Source organism: Aphelocoma coerulescens, chromosome 1A (assembly GCF_041296385.1).
Source record: "Aphelocoma coerulescens isolate FSJ_1873_10779 chromosome 1A, UR_Acoe_1.0, whole genome shotgun sequence".
Classification (NCBI taxonomy): Eukaryota; Metazoa; Chordata; class Aves; order Passeriformes; family Corvidae; genus Aphelocoma; species Aphelocoma coerulescens.
Window position 1 is genome coordinate 75,950,831 of NC_091014.1, and position 21,094 is coordinate 75,971,924.

General features: G+C 38.2%; 1 protein-coding gene across 5 annotated transcripts in view; it reads right to left on the reverse strand.

Moving 5' to 3' along the window:
- Positions 1-21,094, reverse strand: part of PIK3C2G (phosphatidylinositol-4-phosphate 3-kinase catalytic subunit type 2 gamma) — a 212,025-nt gene that overhangs the window by 141,057 nt on the left and 49,874 nt on the right. For all 5 annotated transcript variants that reach the window (XR_011148031.1, XM_069003543.1, XM_069003544.1 and 2 more), the window contains 4 exons: positions 17,748-17,811; positions 12,833-12,949; positions 7,422-7,455; positions 429-624 (listed from right to left, as the gene is read on the reverse strand). Coding sequence is in view for 4 of the 5 variants with exons in the window: in XM_069003543.1 (XP_068859644.1) it covers positions 429-624; positions 7,422-7,455; positions 12,833-12,949; positions 17,748-17,811 (411 nt within the window). In the remaining variant the exon portion in view is untranslated. The remainder of the gene's footprint in view (positions 1-428; positions 625-7,421; positions 7,456-12,832; positions 12,950-17,747; positions 17,812-21,094) is intronic.

The window sequence follows — 21,094 nt, forward strand, 5'->3', positions numbered from 1 at the left end:
TGCTTGTCCTGCAGAGACCACACCAAGTCCCAGTCCAAACGTCCTCTGTGTGCAGCACACACCTTTTCCTGTGTCCTGCTGAGCAAGCCAGCCATGGGAACATTTGTACACACACCCATCAAGGCCAGTGGTCTGATGTCCCTTCTATGCCCTACCATCCTTCCACACCAGTCAAGGACAAGCAGTTAAGGCTTCCCTCCTTGATTTTCCATCCTATCTGTGAGGCTTGGAAGTCTCCTAGTCAGTCAAGCTTAAGAAAATACACTTTATGCTAGGAAAAACAGTAGAGATACACCCACTCACTCAGTCTCTAACATTAGTTTAGGACCATCACCAAAGGAGCAGAGGTGAGCTGGTATCTGTGAAAAATTACTGTTGTCAAAGAGACAACACGTCTTCTTATGAACACTTGCTGGACCTCCTCCTACCTGGTCACCCAGGCTTCTGGGATGTTATGGGCAGCATAAACAGTGAAGCTCAGCTGGGAATTTAGGCTGATGTCTGCACATAAAGGGCTTTTAGGTATGCTGGCAAGCTGGAAATTTGCATCAAAGCTGCTGCTGTAGACATGGATGAGATGAGAGATGGCCATGGAGAGCTCAGTCACAGCAGCCTCTATTAACACTGAGAGGAGAGAGAGGAATAAATAAAGGTTAGCAATAGGTCATTTATGAAGAACTATATTTATCTTAAACCGTCATTTATGGCTTTGAAACGCTTCCTAATAAAATTTAATTAAAATGACATAACCTACAACTGAAGCCAATTAGCCATCTGTGCTTCTGAAACCGGCCTCAGCTCATTTCTGGTGTATCGTTAACGGACCTTCATCACAGTGCTTTCAAATTAAGGCATTTTCAAAGTAAGCATTTTCAACCAATGCAAGTGCTGTGTACCTCAGATATGCCATTTTAGTCTTTGAATTTTTGTGCTGGAAGGATTTTTATTAAGTAGGTATTTTGTCATTTCAGCAGCAAAGTAGCTACTTATTCAAGGGAGCTGGCAAGGCAGCAGTAGGAGGGAGAAAAGGCACTGGTTAAATTTTAAGACTATAAAGCTGTTGCAACTGTAGGTAAACAATTAATAAAACATATAAAACAGCAGCCACAATCAGAAAAAGTCAGCATTCAGATGGTCATGGGTTGGTGGTAATACTACACAAAAATGGACACTGAAATACATATCTATACAAACATATAAGAAATGCAGGCTGTACCCTAACTTATACCAGTGCTTTTTTTGCTTTTTTTTTTTTGCAATTAGTGGCTTTTACCCATCTTCCCTCTCTATTTTTGGAGCAGTTTGGGATTGCCTGATTGCCAGTGTAAATTAAAATCCCCAGTCCTGGCAGCCTCCATCAAGTGAAGAGAGCTGTTAAGAGCACTCATTTCTCAAGCATGGGCTAGATTGAAAGTGTCAGAGTATATTGCATTGTTCCAAGATCAGGCTGATTTGTCTTCCAAGAGGAGGACCCAAAATTCTCATTTTTTTACCCTTCTAACTCACATTTTCCTACACGATCAAGAACATAGTCTCACCACCCGTTACAGTTCTTGACATACTCCCTGGACTTGTCTGGCCACTGAAGTCAGCAGCCATCTATCAGCTAATAGCGTGTATTGAAAGAAAAAAAGAGAAGAAAAAGAAGAAACAACCCAGGAATAGGAAGCCTGAGACTCCTGTTAGCTTTTTGAACTTGGGAAAGGTGCAGGACTACTGGCCAGCAACAGATACAGATACCACCATTCACTGGACTGAGCTATCTCAGTTTCCTGACAGAAATGTGTCCAAAAAACCCCTATCCTCACTCAGGAATTTCATTCTCCTTCTTTGATACCTTTTGCCTTTAAACCAGCAAATACCCAGAACGACTGAGTCACAAAATACATTGCAAACAGTGCAAAGAAAATATTTATCTTCATTTTATAACAGACAAATGTTAATTATTCTATTAACAATAGAAATACACATAAAATTGAAATTGTTTGGTATATGATGAGGTTTGCTTCTGAAAATACTGAAAGGAAATTATGGCATGTATGAAGGACTGGCTAGAGTACTACACCTGGTAATGTTGTAATCATCTGCATATGAAAACTGAATCATTTTAGTGATCAAGAGGTTAAAAAAACTTCGTCCTTCTACTCTCTCTGTCTACCACTTGGTTTTAATTGCCTTTTTATTTATCCTCTTTAGTATTTTCACCATTTATCACCCTTCACCTTCAGCATAATTTATCTAATTATTAGGACATACAGAATGAAGATATTTTCAGGAACAGAGTTCCTCAGGTTTAAGCAAATGTCCAAGTATGACCTGGTCTGCAGGTCCAGGATTTTTTTCAACATTCATTTTCTTACTTTTGCTAGCTCTCAGTTGTAAAACAGTCTACATTTTCTGTGCCAGAACCAACCCTTCTCCAACCCCCATTCTTCAGTCATTAGGACCAGTAGCAATTAACTGAATTAGAGGGAAACATCTTGGGTAGTCTGTAAACATCCGTTACTCACAAAACTTGATCAGCATTTTTTCACTGTATTTTAATGAGCTGCTGAATAGGATATGGTAGGCTGAAATTATATCGCCCATTCATGAAGTTTACTGCTTTTTATGCCTTTTATGATTAATAAATCGCAGCTGAGAAAGGACTGTATTGTTTCACTGACTTACATAGCACGGGCCATGGACTTCCTACAGCAGATTCATACTTTCTATTATGTCAAAACCTATTTTCTAGAAAGGTGTCCCAGGCATACCCAGTATGTAAGAGACCATGAATGGACCACGTTGCAAAGTGAACTGTGACCAACATTAATAATCTCACAACTCAAACCTCGTGATCTGTTTCTGGTGTGAAATTATTTGCCATCAGCTTCTCACTGAAGGTGAGGAAAAATCTGACTTGCAGAAATGAGATGAGAATAAGGGAAGTGAACTTTAACCACAGCTGCCAGATATGCTTATTTCTGACACATTCCCGTTCCTTGTACAGAAACTCTGAAGGAATAAATTCTACCCTCAGTGAGAAACAGAACTATGCTCACAATCCTGAAAGCATTAATGAATACACCTGCAGGTGCCTTCAAGATTTAGTAAGGAATATAATCGCTTATTCCTCACAGAAACCCACTTATTTCTTTCTTCTCAGTCCAGTATTACAATTCACATATTATTTTAGTGCCAGATCTTCCAACAGAGCAGGGACTTTGCTGTTACTGCACCAGCAGATGATGTCAGTTCAATACATGTTAAACACTCTCTCTGACCTGTACACATTTTCTCTGGGTAAAACATGACAAAAATCTGGTTGAACAGAATTTGGAATGAAGGCTTATGGCCCTTTTGACAGCTTAAAAATAATTTTGAAAAATGGAGTTGATTTTTTCTTTCCAACTCATTTTCAGAGAAAAAAAGGAAGAGCAAGATCCTGAATACAGTTTGGGACGCACACACACAAAACCCCAAAACCAAAACTACAGAAAAAAACTGACTTGACCTTTAGGTAAAGTGCTAAGCAGCATTAATTAGATCACTATTGTAATAAGAAAGAGGAAAAACATGAAAAGGCTGTAATGCATATAATGATCAGATGCAGTTTCCAAGCACCAATATTAACTGGATTGTTTCGTCCTAATAGTTGAAGAATTCTGTGGATTATGCCTTGAAAGCAACTTAAAAATCTCCTGCTGTCCTGGTATCAAAAATATCTCTGCTCCTATATGATTTATAATGCCTTTGTCTACTTTTTGTGAAGAACTGGGGGGTTGCAGCTATTTAAAAATTGCTCTTGATTAAAAAGCCTCTGGCTGTAGGGCTGACAGATCAGGATGCAACACAGCAATAGAGCTGAAGAGCCATGCTCTGGTTTTGAAACAATGCAGGAGACACGTAGAGAGACGAAATGAAATCAATAAAAGTCCCTTAAGATTTTTCCGTATTGTGAAACAAAAAGAGTTTGTGCTAGGAAAAGAAGAAAGTGAATCTTTCAGCTCCAAAGGAAACCCTAGCAAAAAACATTTCATTTTTCCCCTTTCCTCCCTTTTTTTTAAAGAAAGCCTTTCTGTTGGGAATGCTTTTATTATCAGGTCGAGAAGCAACTATCAAATCCCAAGCACAGTTAGGGAACCTTTACTCTCTTAAATGTAATGATGACTACATTACGTGTACTATAAACATTACATTTCTGCATTCACTCGAAAAGATAACAACTCCAGCAATTCAGTTGGAAAAGACTGGTGATTCAATATCATCAGTTCCTGGTGCATACCAGACTTTCTGGATGGGTCCCAGAGAACTACTGATCAAATTCCAAAAGCTGCTTATTATGTCTGATCTGGTGAAATCCCTGCCCGAAGTAGCAAGGCTGTAGACACGGAATAAACACTCATTCATCAGCTCTTGAGAACCACACACAGGCTCAGTTCTGTACCAGCCTGCAGCCTTTTCATACTCTGGATTGCAGCAAACTCCAATGCTAAATCTCTATTAACGTAATAATCTTTATTTTCTATGAACACTCGATGCTGCAGAAAGGTACCAATGTCTAGAAATGCCTATAGCTCCTCCCATTTAACAAGAAATAAAGAAAAAATTTTGAGCACTAAAACTTTAATACAATCTTCTAAGGACTTCATAGAGAGGAAAAAGAACATGATCCAGACCTAGGCATAACATGGATAAGTACTGCTTTATTCACAGCAGTGGCATAAATTGTTCTCCAGAGATAACACTGTTAATAGAGGCAGTTATTGCAACACTAAATCAAGGCTAGATATTTTGAATATAGTCTTTGACTTGTTTGGTCCATGGTGAATGACTAATAATAAACCTCTGAAAATCTGTTATTAAAGAGCAAGGTTAAAGCAGTTTCTAAACAAATTTTTAAGTAAGGCTTTAATTTTAATAGTATCCTTTATCTTTTTCTCTTTTGTGGTAGAGAGAAGATATAATGGAGAAAAAGAAAACTCTTACGATACTCAGAGTAATAATCATCTCTTGGGGAAAAAAGGGGAAAGGAAACAGAAATTATTAATTGGAGTAACAGATTGCTGCTCTTGCTGTTAAAATTTGATCCTGTTTTCTTCAAGATAAACATGAATATATACGAGGGAAAGAAAGGAACAGTACAAATGGGAAATCCAGTCTGTCCCTTCCTCGGCTGTCAATTCTGACTTTGTCTGCAAATGTGCTGCTTGAGGAAGCCAAGCACATGGATTTTAGCTTCCCAGAGATCTGGAAAGATTTAACAGCACTGAGCTAAGGCTATGATTTTCCTTTAATTTTGGGTCACAGGCTTGCAGATTTTTGCATGCCTGCAATCCTAGACAGCTAAGCATAATGAAGCAAAAAAAAGGTGGGAAGCAAATGAGGTGGAAAAGGAAACACAAAGGTGAATTTGGCAGGAACTTACAACCCACCACTTTTTTGTCTTTTACTTCTAGCTTCAGCAGGTGAAAATATCATCTAGATTCCTCTCAAGGATAGTGTCCCTAGATCAGTGGATGGGAGGGCCCATGGCATTATCATGAAGATGAGCACTGAGCAGACAGGGACTAAGGAAAACTTGTGATACCCAAAAGAGAAGATGTAGTACGGCTTTCCCCACTTCTGGGAGTTCAGACCTAGGTTCCTGCAGATCAGTTTTGGTCATTGCATTCACAGCTGGTTTTTCTCAGACATGTTCTTAACACCAGCTTTGACATGCTAGCTCATTAGCCTAACTTTAAATATTTTTCTGACTTTTAATCTATTTAGTTTATTTAGTAGGTGCAGATGTAAGGCATGCAGCATGTTAGCACATACATGAAACGTGTATCACTGCTTGCAAAAGGGCAATTGGAAATTTGGTTACCTTGAACAAATTTGAATGTAGGCTTCTCCACAGAATGACTAATGGCCTGGCAAGTTCTGACTTGCAATCAGTAAATTGCGGTTTCTAATATTACACTACCAAAAGGATTCTGCAACTGTTACGAAATTAGGGCGTGCCAAAAACAAACAGAGAAATCGGCACAGTTGAAGATTTCCTGGCATAAATAAACAGGTACAGAGAAGTAGGGAGTAAACACTGAGGCCATCCCTGTTACTCAGTAAATGAGATTTTCCTTGAGAGATCTGCTGATTCAATGAAGTTCAAATTTGGAAACATCTGTAAGCCGAGGAGCATTTTAAATCCATTCCAATTACATTTTCTGAACAGTGTGTGGAGGAAGATATTGCTAAGATAGATGTTTATTAGTAACTATTGATTGTTTTTAACATGAGCAATTAGCTGCCATTAAGGGTGTTAAAAAATGCAGGGGATAAGGGACTATATCCAAGGAAAAAGGTAAGCTGCATTTACCACCTTCTCCCTTCTGCACCTGCCTATTCTCCCCCCACTCTCCTGGCCCTACAGCTGCTTAACTTTTCCTGGCAGCTTACAAATTTAATTGCTGTTTCCTTTCTCTGCTGTTCATGAAGTTGAATAATGCTGAAACAAGCCTGGCATTTGGAAACCTGCATTTGAACCACCTGTGTGTTTGAAAGGCTGCTGAAATCATTGCAGTTGAGTCACCTTTTTTGCCTCTCTGAGCACACTGCAATCGAGAAAAGCAAACAGAGAAAAGAGAGGAAAAGAGCATCTCAGAGGCCAATTTTTTCCTCAAACAAAATGGAGAGAGACAACCCTTCCACAGCCCATGCCAGAGCTCAGCTGGAGGGCCCTTTGATGGTATGTGTGCAGCATCCCCAGCTGCATTTTGGGCAGCCAGAGGGGTGGAGCAGCACCTGATGTGGCAGGAGCCCTGATGTGGCTGTGCCCTCCTGGAATCCAACCCACGGCAGAGCAGACTCCTGCTCATGCCTTGGTCTGAGCGGTGCTTCACAGTCATGCTGACTGTGCTGGGCATCTCTGAGCCAGAGAGAGCTTAAAAAGGCAGGGTCTATAATTTTGTCCACTACTGTTAATTAACCTACTCTTCTTATGACAGTCTGTCATTAGACAAGACACTATGTATACAACAAAAGACCACAAAGAACTAAAGCTTACGGAGGGAGGAATGGAAGTTACTGGAGCCAGGTGGAAAAGTCATACAGAAAAATAGTTTTTCAGGCTTCCATGAAGATCATTATTTTCCCTTTTCTCCACATGGAAAGCTGTGATTAAAGAAAACTACTATGACCACCACCACCCATAGTCAGGTCTTTCACTCTACTATTCATTCTCCATATTTGAGTCTCCAGATTATTTTGTGGAAATGCTGTTTTATTTACACTTTTAGATCACTTCAATTTTAGCTTATCATAATTACCTTATAATACACCTAAACATGTAAACATCTGCAACATGCCCACTCTAACAGTTTGGTAAAACAAATATAAAAACATGTGTTTTCTGATGATACATCTTGAATTAAAATAGTTTGAAAATAACACTCTACCTTTGCCTGTTGTTTCCACACTTTGAAGAGAATTCTATAAAGACAAAACCAGACAGGAAAAAAAAATCAGTCACTTCAGAAAAGACCAGGTAGCAGTTATAAGGGTTTCAAGAGTAGCACTCATGAAAAATACAGTGAAAAGGGGGAAGGATTTATCTTAACATTACGATTTCACAAGACATGACTGGGATTCAGAGCACCAGGAACCTGCTTCCTCTACCACCTCAGACAAGCTGCTTAAGACCTGATTTCTGACAGTATTTGGGCATGTCAAGATGCAAAGAAGCACTTATCAACATTAGAGGTGCACACACCTTCTCAGCCTCCGCAGTGGCACAAAAGAGGTAAGAATTCCCTCTCCATCCCTTTGCAAGCCTTACACAATCAGATGTGAAGCCTACAAGGGCAGACTCTCAGCATCCTTTCAAAGGTGAGGAGCAGCAAGTCTCCACTCAAGTGCCCTTCATTTCACCTATGTTCCTGAGCCAAGTCAGTGAAAATAGCTGTGCTCTTCAAGGGCCTGCAAGCAGGCAGCTGACCAGAGGTGGCCACAACGGTGGCTAAGTGAGGAAAGACCTCAAAGTGCTCTCCAGCTTCCTCATGAGGGGAGGTGACAGGCACTGCTGTCTTCTCTCTGGAGATCAGTGACAGGACCCAGGGGAATGACATGAAGCTGAGTATGGGGAGGTTTAGGTTGGATATCAGGAAAAGGTTTTTCACCCAGAGGGTGGTTGGGCACTGAAGCAAGCTCTCCAGGGAAATGGTCACAGCCCCAAGCCTGACAGAGTTCTGGAAGCATTTGGACGACACTTTCAGGCACATGATGTGATTCTTGGAGTGTCCTGTGCAGGGCCAGATGTTGGACTTCGATGATCCTTGTGGGTCTCCAACTCAGCATATTCTATGATTATATGAATCTATGATCAGACTTGCATCTACCAAAGTGACACAAAAATATGTAGCAACTCTTGGCCAGAGAGACTTGAAAGTTAATTCTGCATTTCAGTATTGCCTGTGGCTTGCACTGCTTGCACCCACGTCCCTGAAAGGTTTTCTGCCCTTTACAGTCATTAATCCCTTTACAGTGGGCTGAGAATGCTTCATGTTAGTACATAAGTATTCAGCATGATGCCTCTTAAGAATTACAATGCATGCAGAGGTGGCAGAAGAAATACAACGCTGGATGTACATTCTCCCTCTGGCACCCAGCTTGGAGCTGCCAGCATTTGTCTGGTGAAGATGAACAGAAGTAGTCAAATGCTTACTTGAGGGGAGAAAAGCAACATCCAGGCTGAGAATTATGTTTTCACAATCTTCATAATGCAGTGAGACAAATGGGAACAGAGACCTTTGTTCAGTTCTCTCAAATTTTGGAAAGTAAAAAACCTTTTGGAACAGTATTTATAATTTCAACATAGTATAGCATGCTTAATATATAGTGGATTAGTGATGTTCTGGCAGGATTTGATCTCCTAGGACTTTTTGTGAGCTGCTGTAAGAAAGGAGTGGGGGAAAAAAAAAAAAAGGAGAGGTGAAAAACATTAATTGTGCATCAGGCCCAGAGCTTCCCCTGAATGGATTTTAAAATCCCAGGGTTAGGTTGGTTAGAGACTGAAATAATCACATTTACAAAGAGAGGCAATCAGTTAAGAAGAAACTAGCATTGGTGCCAGTTGCTTTCATAATCTCTTAACCACGTTACAGGAATGCATAATGCTGGCAGTGAGGAAGCAGTAAGGAGGTAATAAGTACAATTTAATTAAAGGCAGAAGATTGAAAGTAAGTAAGTTTCTTTGCCTTTTTTTTTTTTTTTTTTTAAACCAGAATTAAATAGAAGCACATTCAGGGTTTTTTTACCACGTGGGTGAGCACACGTGTACAGATAGGTATAAACAAACATACACTGGCAACCTGTGTAAGTTACATTGGAAGAGCTAAGCAGTGGTTTCCCTGAGGCTTTATGTGCACATGTGCCACATGGACGTGTTAACAAAACACTCCACACAAACCCACACCATATATTACACTAAAGCATCAGGAAACCATGTGAACAAGTAGTTAGAACTTTTTTCTGGCACTTCTTCCTTACCCAATATGTAATGCTGCAGCACCTGAGATGTAACAGGTAGCCTCAAAAATGTCACTTAATTTGTGGGGCAGTTTACCGGCTTATCTGAAAAAATGCTCGCTTCCATCTAACAAAATATTTTGGTGCTACACTGATGGACATAATAGAAATAATTCAAGCAATATGGCAAAATAATATTGCAGCATTTAATAATTTTTTCAGTACCCAAAATTCACATTAAAAATGATCCTACAATTCAGTATGAGTTCAAATCAAAAAGAGGTGTGGGGGAGTTGGTACTCCATCAAACAACTGGCTGCTGAGTACTAATTTTAAATACATATGTTGCTACAGACAGGAAAGCTGGTGAATTGCATAAATATTGATAAATAGAGACACATTCTGATTTGTTATATTTATATACTATTCTCTGTGTGAGGTAGTTGCATATAATGTCTAATGGCTATTTTCGTAAAATGGGACAGTGCTCAAGTTACAAAACATGCAGGAATATATTTTACTGCTTTTATGACATTTATAGTCCATCTGCTGAGAAAGACGAGGTTTTTTATGGAATCAAAGCCAAACCTTTTCTAGATTGCTGAGGTCTATCGACTGTCCTCCTACCAGCTATTTCTCAAAGGAGTAAAAAGCCAGCAACAGCAATTGCTGGTGCAGGAATAGTTGGGCTTTTTCCTTCTTTTTTTTCCTCCACTTGTTTGAAATCAGTTGTTAGTCAGGTCTGCTTCAGCACAGAGGGAGTCAGAGGGAGAGGGGTGTCAGTCAAGGTCACAGGCAGCTTTTACAGGAAGGCTTCAAGGGACAGACAACCAGCTCAGCTAACCAAGCCTGAAGGGCAGCGTTAAGAGAACAAAACCTCAATAACTTAAAAACTTTCAAACGTGAGTGACAATCTAGTCAGTAGTTTTCAAGAGATATGTGAAGCAGCTTCTTATTGAACACGAGGACAGAAAAATATTTAAGGCTATTCAATCAAGACAATTTTTTAACATTCAGAAGAGGCTACTCAGGAACAGTGTGATTTTGCTCATTACAGATGAGCAAACGGTATCATTATCATCCCCACTTATCATTTGTAGCCTCTGGAGATCACAGCCAGGACCAGCACTCTGCTGTGCTGGAGACTGTACACACAGATAAGGAGAGGCGTTCCTTGCTCTGAAGGGCTTATAATCTAAATAGGTACAAGGGAAAAAGGGAAGTGTATTACTCCCTCCATGTGAGGGAGAACGTGGAAGTTGTTTTAGGAGAAGCTGTATATATTGGAGACAGTCTATACAGTGGAGTTGGAATGGAGAATGAACGATGGCAAACATGGAACATTTGGAGCAGTGGTTTTTTGTTTGTTTCTTTCTACAGCAAGATAGATCAGCTCATAATTTAATTATTTGCCCATTAATAGCCACTTCATCTTGAAAATAAAATCAGTATTTGCATGACAGTGACTCTGAAGACAAGCAGAAGCAAACATGAATATCAACAAAAAACCTAAGACTTGGAAAAGATGACCTGTACTCTTTTGTTTTTATCCCATTATGTAACTCTGCACGGCATGTGGGGTTTTCTGACTTAGGATGAGCCACACTAATAGGAACTCATTTGTCTCTTTGACCACTGCACCTATTTCTCTGCTCAACTTCAGAGAGGATGGGGCTGCAAGTGGACCAAGGGTTACTCAGGATATATATGCTGGTTACAGGAGGCAGTTTACACATTGGGTTCACAGGGCTGACCTGAACACTGAAAAAAAAAAATACACTGAATTTTTTTTCCCCTCAAAAAAAAATCTTTTAAAATATTAGTCCCAATACATTTCTTCTGCTCTAATTCCTTTCTAAAGGAAAGTTCTGTTACTGTCCTCTCTATCTTTCACATGGACCCAGCTCTTTGTCTACCTCTTAAGAAAGATTCTGGATTGACAAAACACTTTTCTGAAGGACAAGACACTGATCATCCTGGCACCTCTTAAAAGAGTCTGGTATTTAACTGAAAAGCAAATCACATTAATCTCTTGTTTCTTCCTTCATCTCTTTTTCTATGGTATTTGCCCGATAATATCCAAGAATAACTTTACTTAAGGGGAGATATTTTTATTTCCATATGATCCCACATCATGCCAGATAAAATCTGAGCCAACATAGACTCATTTATGCAGGAATTTACCCCCAGCAGTGACTTCTAATAATTGATGCCAAAGCAGACATTAAAAGATTTAGGATAATATAAAAGCAAGATTTGCAGTGAATCATGAACTAGGAGGGAAGCAAGAGAAGCCACTTAAGTGAGTCAGCTGGTCAGGTCTGAGCAACAAACCAAAAACCCTAGAGCTGCCTTGGTTCTTCCAGTCCACGGTGTTCTTACACATATCACAAGCCATGGGAAAAACAAAATCAAAACCAACAATAAAGAGAAAGGGTAAAAGTCTTGCAAGCAGGTGATGGTCTGAATGCAAGCATCCCATCCAGTTTGGCATGTTTTTCTAAACAGTATTTGCTGTGAGAAAGAGTGACAAGAGACCATGCAAGGAAAGAAGAGAATTCCTTAGTAACTTACTTTTTTAAAAAAAAGTACGAGGAGGGAATTTCCTTAGGGTGAGAAAAAATTATCAAGGCTTACAGTTACACCAGACTAAGTCCAAGTGATTAATGGCTTTATTTTCAAATTTGCTGAGCACCTGTATCTCCAAGATGCTGACTTCAAAAGAATCTTTGGGTGCTCAGGACTTCTACAAATCAGGTCAGACTGACTTGTCTAAGGTAATACCAAAGCAGCTGATGACCAAACTGAGAACAGATACTGCCCTCCAAAGTCCCAGTTTACAATTAAACAGAAATCCCTGGAAAACCCATTTCAGTGTTCTAAGAGTATTTCAGCTAAAATCAGGATTGTATGATGCTGATACTTTTTTTCATAAATAGCAGGGACATTTCAATCTGAAAAAATCATGATTTAAATGACATTTATGGAAAATTTTTAAAATCATTGTCAACCTATACTGAATATCTGAAAATCTAATACTTTGAAATCACATGATTTGGTAAATGGGTGATGTGTCAAAGCAGAGATTTGGACACAGAGTAGGAACAAGAAGGAACTGGAGGAGAATATGAGTTCCAGTTAAACACCTGACAACTCTTCTGTTGCTCCTCTGTCACATCACACATGGCCAACATTCTTTTTCTACAGTGCCTCTCCCCAACACTTGTCAAAGGGAAAATATGCAGCCAGACAGTAAAATGGACTTGATCAAGCAAAAAACCAGTGATACCCATTCGAGTTCCAGTTTTGAAGAAAGAACAGGACATGAGCATGCATCTTTTACCTGTGCTCTCACCAATGCACGGAGTTTCCTGACTGCATCAGTAATGTCTCTGGTTTCCACAAAGCAGAGGACACTGCAGATGGCTTTAGCTGCTTCAATCACGTCCCCAACTTTCTCCTGTTGAGAAGAAAGAAAGGAGGAAAGAAAAGGAAGCAGTAGACACAGAGCATTTACCAGAAATACCTTACCTTAAAGTTCTTGCCAGTGAGGGTGTAGAAAACCCTACGCACTCACACAAAATTCAAACACCAGGCTTTAGTCTGGCTACACTGAAATCACCACAGGCCAATAGTTTCCTAAAGATAGCATCATTTCTGTTGAAGTCCAGTTATCTTCCACAAAATGCACCCTGTTCAAAACTGCAACAAATTTGGTATCAAAGACTGTTTTAAGGCAAAACATTGGTTTTTCTGAACTCCAGGAGTGTAGAAGCACAGTAAAGAAACTTCTGAGGGAACGTGAAGCCAAGTGATTCACGAGCATTCTGAGGTTTTGTGCTTCTGTGAATTTATCCTCACTATTGTCTCCTACCCATCTCTGTGAGAGTTGGAAAACAGCCATGTTCCTCCTAAAAATAGAGACTGTGTGGGAGGCTGCATAATCTGACACCTGTGGACTGAGTACTTCTGCAACTAGTTTTCTGCAAAATTATATATTTAGTGAAAACTACGGAATCTTATTGATGGTAAATTTAGATCTTTAAATATTGCCATATTAAAAAAAAAGAGTTTCTAGATGAATAAGCTCAGAAATACTTTGGGGAATTAAAAAAAGGAAAAAAAAAAAGAAAAAAAAAGTGTCCCCAAAGGAAGGAAAACAATCTTTAAATATCAAGTACTCTATGTTCAGGAAAATAAATAAATAAATAAATAAATAAATAAAAATTCATGGGCTTTCTGCATAGTTTTATCACTTCATTAAACCTTAAAATACATTCTCTGAACAAGCAGAAGCTCTCCTATAAATATTCTCCATGTTTCTCTACCAATAAATGCTCCTTTTACTGCACTATAGCATGTCTATGTACCCATAAAACCATTTCTCTAACTCATGCATTTCATGCCTGAAAAATAAAAATTGTACCAAGATGAACTTTCTGTTTTCAGGTCTAACATCCATGACCAGACTGTGCTGAGAAGGTTAACACCTATCATTATTACAAATAAATATAAAAATGTATTGAGCTTACTAATTCCACATTACCTACCTCGAGCAGACCTAAAGCAGGAATGAATTACATGAAATAGCCACAAATATTTGGTGGTTCAGATTCTTTTAAATGTAAGTTGTTGGGGTAATTTTTAATAATTAAGGACAGCAACACCTTTTCATACTACAGGTTCTAGGGAGGAAAAGGCTGACTGTGATCTCTTGAGAATTGTAGATCCTCCTTTGGGCTGAAGCTGGTTGACTGCTCAATGGTATGGTTTATGTGTAACACTGACAAAGCCAAAGCATTATGAATGCTGCTTCACTCTGAGTTCTTGAAGAAATAAGTGAGTATATGTGTGTGTGTGTGTGTGTGTATATATATATATATACAGTTTGTAATTAATGCTAAATATCATTCCAATTTTGCATTTGTTTTAAATAAATTTTAATTTAGCATCTTTCTTCTTCACAAGTGGAGAGGTATTATTAGAAGAAGGAATTTTGTGCCTATAAATACAGTTATGCAGGGTAATTTCTGAGCAGTGCACAAGCAATAGACATACACAAAAGTAACCCCTGAGAAGAGAAACAGCTCTCTGGATGGAGAAAAAAACCACAAAACTAAAAACCCAAACCCACCAACAGTTTCTGTATTTTTGTGCATACATATAAATGCTATTCCATAAAGAGAATTGTTATTTTTAAGGGATGGATCAATTTCTGTTTAATATGCTATTCTATTTCTAGATAAACTATCAAAGTACTTAATATTTATAGAAGCTACTTTACCATACACTTTGGTTTTATGGTAGCTACTTCTAAGGAGCATATTGCAGATGAAGAGTAAGAACATTAAATGATGTGATACTGAATACTATGCATGATGACTTCTTCCACACGATTTCTCTGCTGGGATATTTTCATGTAAAGTTTTCTTTTTTCATGTGTAGATGTATGACATTGATTTTTGTCCCAAAGAAGGGAAGACAGAGATTAATTTCCTACAGAAATTTTACATTTTCTGAAATTCCAAAAGAACTACAGTCAGCAACTTCCAATTTTTTTCCCCCTCTACATATTTAAATACAGCAGAACCTTAGAAGGAAATTTTGGTGTTTCAATAATTTATCCAATAAAAAAATGTTATTTCATTCTAGAACTTTTACGCACTGTATAAATAATTTACAAAGTCCTCTCTACAGTAACAGTACATTTTGAATGGATTTCAAAATGAAGTGCCTATAAAGTGGTTATCAGGGCAATCAAACTTGGCTGCTTATTTAACTGCCCATATGGTCTGAGAATTACATTTCAAAACTTACATTTCAACCCTAACAGCCCCAATTCTGCCTTTGTGCCAGACATCTTAATTTTTTTTTTAAATTTTTGTTTTATAGAGTCATTATCCAGCTCAAAATTAATTTTCCATTTATTTACCATTATTACTAATTAGATTAATAATAATAGTGGACTTGTCCCATAAGTCAAAAGTACTGGTATCCCCATGTCTATGAATGAATACATTTGGAAACAGGTAGAAAAATGTGCAAAATATTAATATTTTTTTGTTGTTTTTTTTTTAACTGAGAATCTCAAGGTGTGTCTGGTTAAAACTGAATGCTTAAGGAACTTCCAGCTGAGTACTGAACTGAGTGTGCAATTAATTTACATTATGTGAGTAGCTCCCAGTGTCTTAAACTCCAGAGTGTGCTGAAGGTGGATTGTGGTGAATCAGAGAAGAGTAACAAAAATCCCAGTAATGTGAATGGGAATAGCTTGGACAATTGACATAATTACTCCTGTGCAGACTTGGGATAAGGGGCAGTTATAACAACCCCAACTTTAGACCTTCTTCAAGCAATCTAATCATAAGTTAGAGAAAATAAGTAAACAAGGATTCAAAGACCAAATAAAGGGTTCTCATTTTTTACTTTCTTTACTGCATATTTATGACTGTAACTTATTACATTAGAGTTCCATAATTTTTTGGGCCACTAATTGAAGCAAATCACACTTCATTATTCTAGGTTGGAAAGGCTCCATAGACTGAATGAAAACATCCATGATATGACCTACACCATTAACTTGCAATCCTGCTCTTTTAAGCAATTCATATGAACTTTATTGAGTGTCCCTGAGTAGAAAAGACCTTATTAAAAAAAATAAACTACAGAGAAATTTAGCTCTAGATGCACACATATTTGTTGGATGTTATGAATATTTGAAAAATGTACCTCCTTCCCTTTATAAAAAGTTAATGATTTCAAGAAATTGCTTACTCAATGGAAAAATCTTTAGCAAAAACAAATTTAGGAATGCTTCATTATAGGTCTGAGGAGTATCTGCACAGTGTCAGTTGCAGAGGGTGGATTGCAAAGTCTCATTAATGTTGAGGTTATGGCTTTTTTTGAATTTAGAATCTTCTTACTTCAGGCCCTAAAATTTCAAGCGAATGTAAATAACTACCCTGGTGGGTCTACTTCAGTAAAGAAATATCCATGTGCATTTGAGCTTGGGGACCCAGCTTTTCCAAATGGTTATGACTGCATCACATTTTATACACTAAACACTTCCCTTTGAGATGTTGCTTACAAAGGAAAATGCAGCGAATACCTGCAGTGTATCAGACCCAGAGCTTTACTTTGTAGCCGGGCACAGTTCAGCACCTTCCAAATTTGTGTTTTGCATTTTGAAAAAGCATCAAAGGCTTACACAAAATGTAAAATGTTTGTATATATCTATACTGGTTTATATAGTTATATATATTATATATTATTGATATATATTTATGTATTCGTGTACGTGTCTGTATGTTTATGTGAATTTCTATATATGTGTGTATGTGTAAACGTTTGTGTGTAAATGTATGTTTTCTGGCTATTCAAAGTAGAAATACTAATGGATCAAGAATATCCAGAGAGATTAAAATCTGAACTTAAATGTGGGTGGCAGACTTCTGAAGCAAAAGAATCATTTTATGTTGTAACGTATATTTCAAAGAAATCCATAATTTTGCATAACGAGTTGTAACTCTGGAAGGGATGCACTGGAATATCTGCATGTTACATCAGTATTCTTTGGTTTTACTAAATCTTCTGTTTTCTTCCCAGTTTTAAACCCTAGAAAATCAGTTATCATGCCAACTTGAAAGTCAGATCAAAACAGTTATCATGCCAAGTTGGAAGTCAGATCAAATAAACATGTGGTTTCTTCCAAGGTATGACTTAATTTGTCCTTTAGACATTTGTCCGTAAAACATTGGATTAGCAGAGAAGATTTCCTAAAAGATTTTTCCTTCAAGCATGTAGCATTCAATTGGCAGCCCACAATGCTTTAAAATAAAGCTCTTGGGAGTTTTGCTGCCTAAACCTAATCCTTCAAACTACCACGTCCTTGCATATATATCCTAAATATGTAAACACTAGGCCTGGGGGGTTTGCAAAATCAGGGACAAATTTTGCAGATACATATATGCATTAGACCTCTACCAATTCCAAGCATTATATTGCCAACCCAAACAAGCCTGGTTTTATTTTCAAGTTCCTTGACACTTAGAAACAGTCACCTTTGATATTTTAAATTTGTAGCACTTTCTTCCCCACCTCAAACCAAGTTTTATTAAGAGAATTTATATCCTTTCAAAGACAGATTAAGCAGTCGTAATTAAAAGTCTTCCTTAATTGCATCTAAGACAGATTGATAATTAGATACCTTTCATGTAGAAGTTAATGCTTTTCTGGTATAACAAACTGAGAACAAATACCTCATTTTGCAGCAGATATTCCACTTGACCTCTGTAGTTCATAATAACAGAGACAAGATTCTGCCTGGAAATCAGGAAAAAAAGGAAACAACATCAAGTTAATAAGAATTAGATAAAGAGAACAGGTTGTTTTTGTTGGTTTTTTTTTTCACATTCTAGGCATTAGAAATTATTTGACAGTGATTCTATGTTAGTATAAAATAAGTGTGTATGTAGACATCATGCAATTGAGCCTGGATGTCCCTATTTTGTTGGTAGTCATTTGTCACACAGAATAGATGCAACAATCTATTTATACATGGGGATACAAGTTTCCCAAGTTAAAGAACTCCAATAAGTGATTTGCTGTATTGAAATTCACTTCCCATTTATTTTACTCTTTACAGTTAAGCAAGTGCTTAAATATTACTTTCAAGAAGGATGGACTCAAGTACATGCTACATTCTTACACGAGACTTGAGGATCTTAAAGGTCTTTTCCAACCTGTATGATTTTATGATTCAATGCCTTCCTTCTCCATCACTTCACAGGCTTAAGTTGCCTAGAAGTGGATAAAACATCTGTACAAGATCTGGAAAATCTCTACGCTGCAAAAGTACAGGCTAAGTCACAAGTACAAAAGTGTGTTATAGAATGGGACAGCATTGCTACATAATCCATGAAACTTAATTTGCATGCAGTTCTCAAGTTTACGTGCTCACACTGTTTCAGCAACTGCCTTTTCCATAGCATTACCTAAGCTGGGAACTCGTTTTACTTCTGCAGACAGCCATACACCACTCTGTGGTTCCATGCCTGTGTCATGCTACAGAAGTTGGCACAAAATTTGTACAGGCAGATTGCTGAGTCTTACCAAAGCTTCACTAAATTAATTAGGACCACGAAGAGGAGCATACACCTCTCTACACTGAACTCCTCAACTGATGCTTCAGCTGTACATCTCACACTTTTGGAACCACAGGCTCTAAGTACTATCCCCAACAGATAACCAGAATCAGATTTTTGCTTTTAAGAAGCATTTGTGTAATTTTCTGTGTTTCAAGCACTGCAAAATCCTTGCTGTTGTTTATTTGTCAGCTGGAACAAAACAAAAAAGGTTCCTGTGAGACCACTGCTAAGTTATATTCCTGTGTCAGCCTCTTTAGGGTCAAATCATCAGGAAAGGATATAGAAACCCCAATTCCCAGTTTTACACCTTGCCTAGCCCACTGATTAGTAAAAGGGACACATTATTACCTCAATTGCCATCAGAGGTAGTTGGGGTTTGCACATGCTTATATGAAAAAGTGGAAATTGCAATTTACAGTCTTTATTCATTGTTCATTTTACTCTATCACTTTATCCTTGACTTTTTTTTCTCCTCTTAAATGCCCCACCAATCTTTAAGATTCTCCCTCTTGAGGAGGTTTAGAAGGAATTCCTTCCCACTCTTCCATCCCCATTGCAGTCTGGTAGCTGAAAGTCCCAAAAGTATTTTGAGTTTTTCAGAGCTTCAAAGCAAATGAACTATTTACAGAGAAACTGTGTGTGAGTCCTCATGTATCTCAGTTGGGCTAACTAAGCAATCAGAATTAGAATTGCAACTACAGCCCAAAGTACAGGTTTCATGGTACATGATTAGACTTTCATTATCTATATTACACAGCAAGAAAAGGAGAGAGAGTCATTGCACTGAAATAACACACAGAATACAGAAATGTTAGGTGACCTTCCCTGTGGTGATACCACAGTGCATTTCCCTGGAGATGCCAATTATTCACTTCCTCCTAAAGGTAGTTTTGCCTTTACAGCTTTTTACTTCCAATCTGTGCTAGCTTTATCTAGCCAGGCAGTTTGTGTGTGGAGCAGCTGCCTGGAAATTCCTCCTGTAATGCTGTTAAATCACAGCTGATACAAGTTGTCGCTCTGCTTTGACCACGTCTTCAGGCGTAACTTTTTCATAGCCTTACCCAGCTCGAAAATATTTCTGAACATATGAGCTTGCCTTGTTGTCTTTTTCCATACAGGTGAACAAGCTTATTTAGCATGGTTGGTCTAAATGCAGGTTCCAGAATAATTTCCTAAATTACAATGCTAGTTCAAAAAAATTAGCATATTTCCCATCAGTTTATTGTACCCTGGAGAATTTTCGGTATAAAGTAGCCATAATTTTCCATAATTAATAGGAAACAAATCCAGCAAGTTGTAACAATGATTGAAATACCTCTACTAATGCTATCCTGAGTCTTTGCCTGCTAGATAACTAATAATACCCGTATCTTATCACACTGACATACCTCACCCTTGTGCATCTTTATAGCTGTGTATAAATATGGCAATCCTAACCAACCCACGAAGACTTAGTACTTCTTTGAGGCTAAGGACATTTTTTTAGCTTTTAGCAAGTCAATATGATACAAGAGTTTTGAAAAGGAAATAAGAAAAGCACAAAGAACTTAAGAGAGTCAGGCTTTGCTGGTCTATATGGGAGGAGGATGACAAGTACATAGCATGTACTTACAGCTTTCACTTTTCAGTCTCCTGGCAGCAGCACCCACTATGGAGAAATGCTAGATTCTCCTTCTAAAATGCTGTTTATCACCATTCTGCCTCACTAAACAGTGTCCAAATGCATACCTGGGCCCAGAGAGTTGTGGTGAATGGAATTGTTGGGAGCTGGTCCCACGTGACTGTCCTCAGGCCTCAGAATTGAGCCCCTCACTACAAGAAAGACATTGAGGTGCTGGAGTATGTCCAGAGAAGGGAGCAGAGCTGGGGAAGGGTGTGGGGCACAATTCCAGTGAAGAGAGACTGATGGAAATGGAATTGTTTAGCCTGGAGAAAAGGGACCTACAGTAAGTGATCCTGTTCTGCAAACATTCTCTGTGCTCCTAAATTTCATACACTTGTCATCTATAAAATACCCATCTTTTAGTGATCTCTTTATAACGAGGATCAGAATGGAAATTTGGGCCATGCTCCTAGGAAACCAGAAGGGTCCTCAGTAAGCACCAGATACCCACCTCAAATGAGCCACTACCTCTGTGTTTTCCTCCATCTGCTAAATGACAGGTGTGTCATTTAAGTTTACTATTGTTGGCAAAGTACTTTATAACACAGTCATGAAAAACATCACAAAAAGTGTCAACAGCTTCTTTATCTAAAGCTGGAATTTATCTAAATGGAATATAATGAAAGGTGAATGAGGGATCTATCCCATTTAGTGTTTGTCCATCACAGGCTGGCTTTACAATCAGCTTCACTTTGACTGCCAAGTTAAAAGCTCATCATGGTTAGCCTCCATTAAAAAACAAAACAAAACAAAAACAACAACAAAAAAGAAGAAATAAAAAAAGGTTTAAAAATAA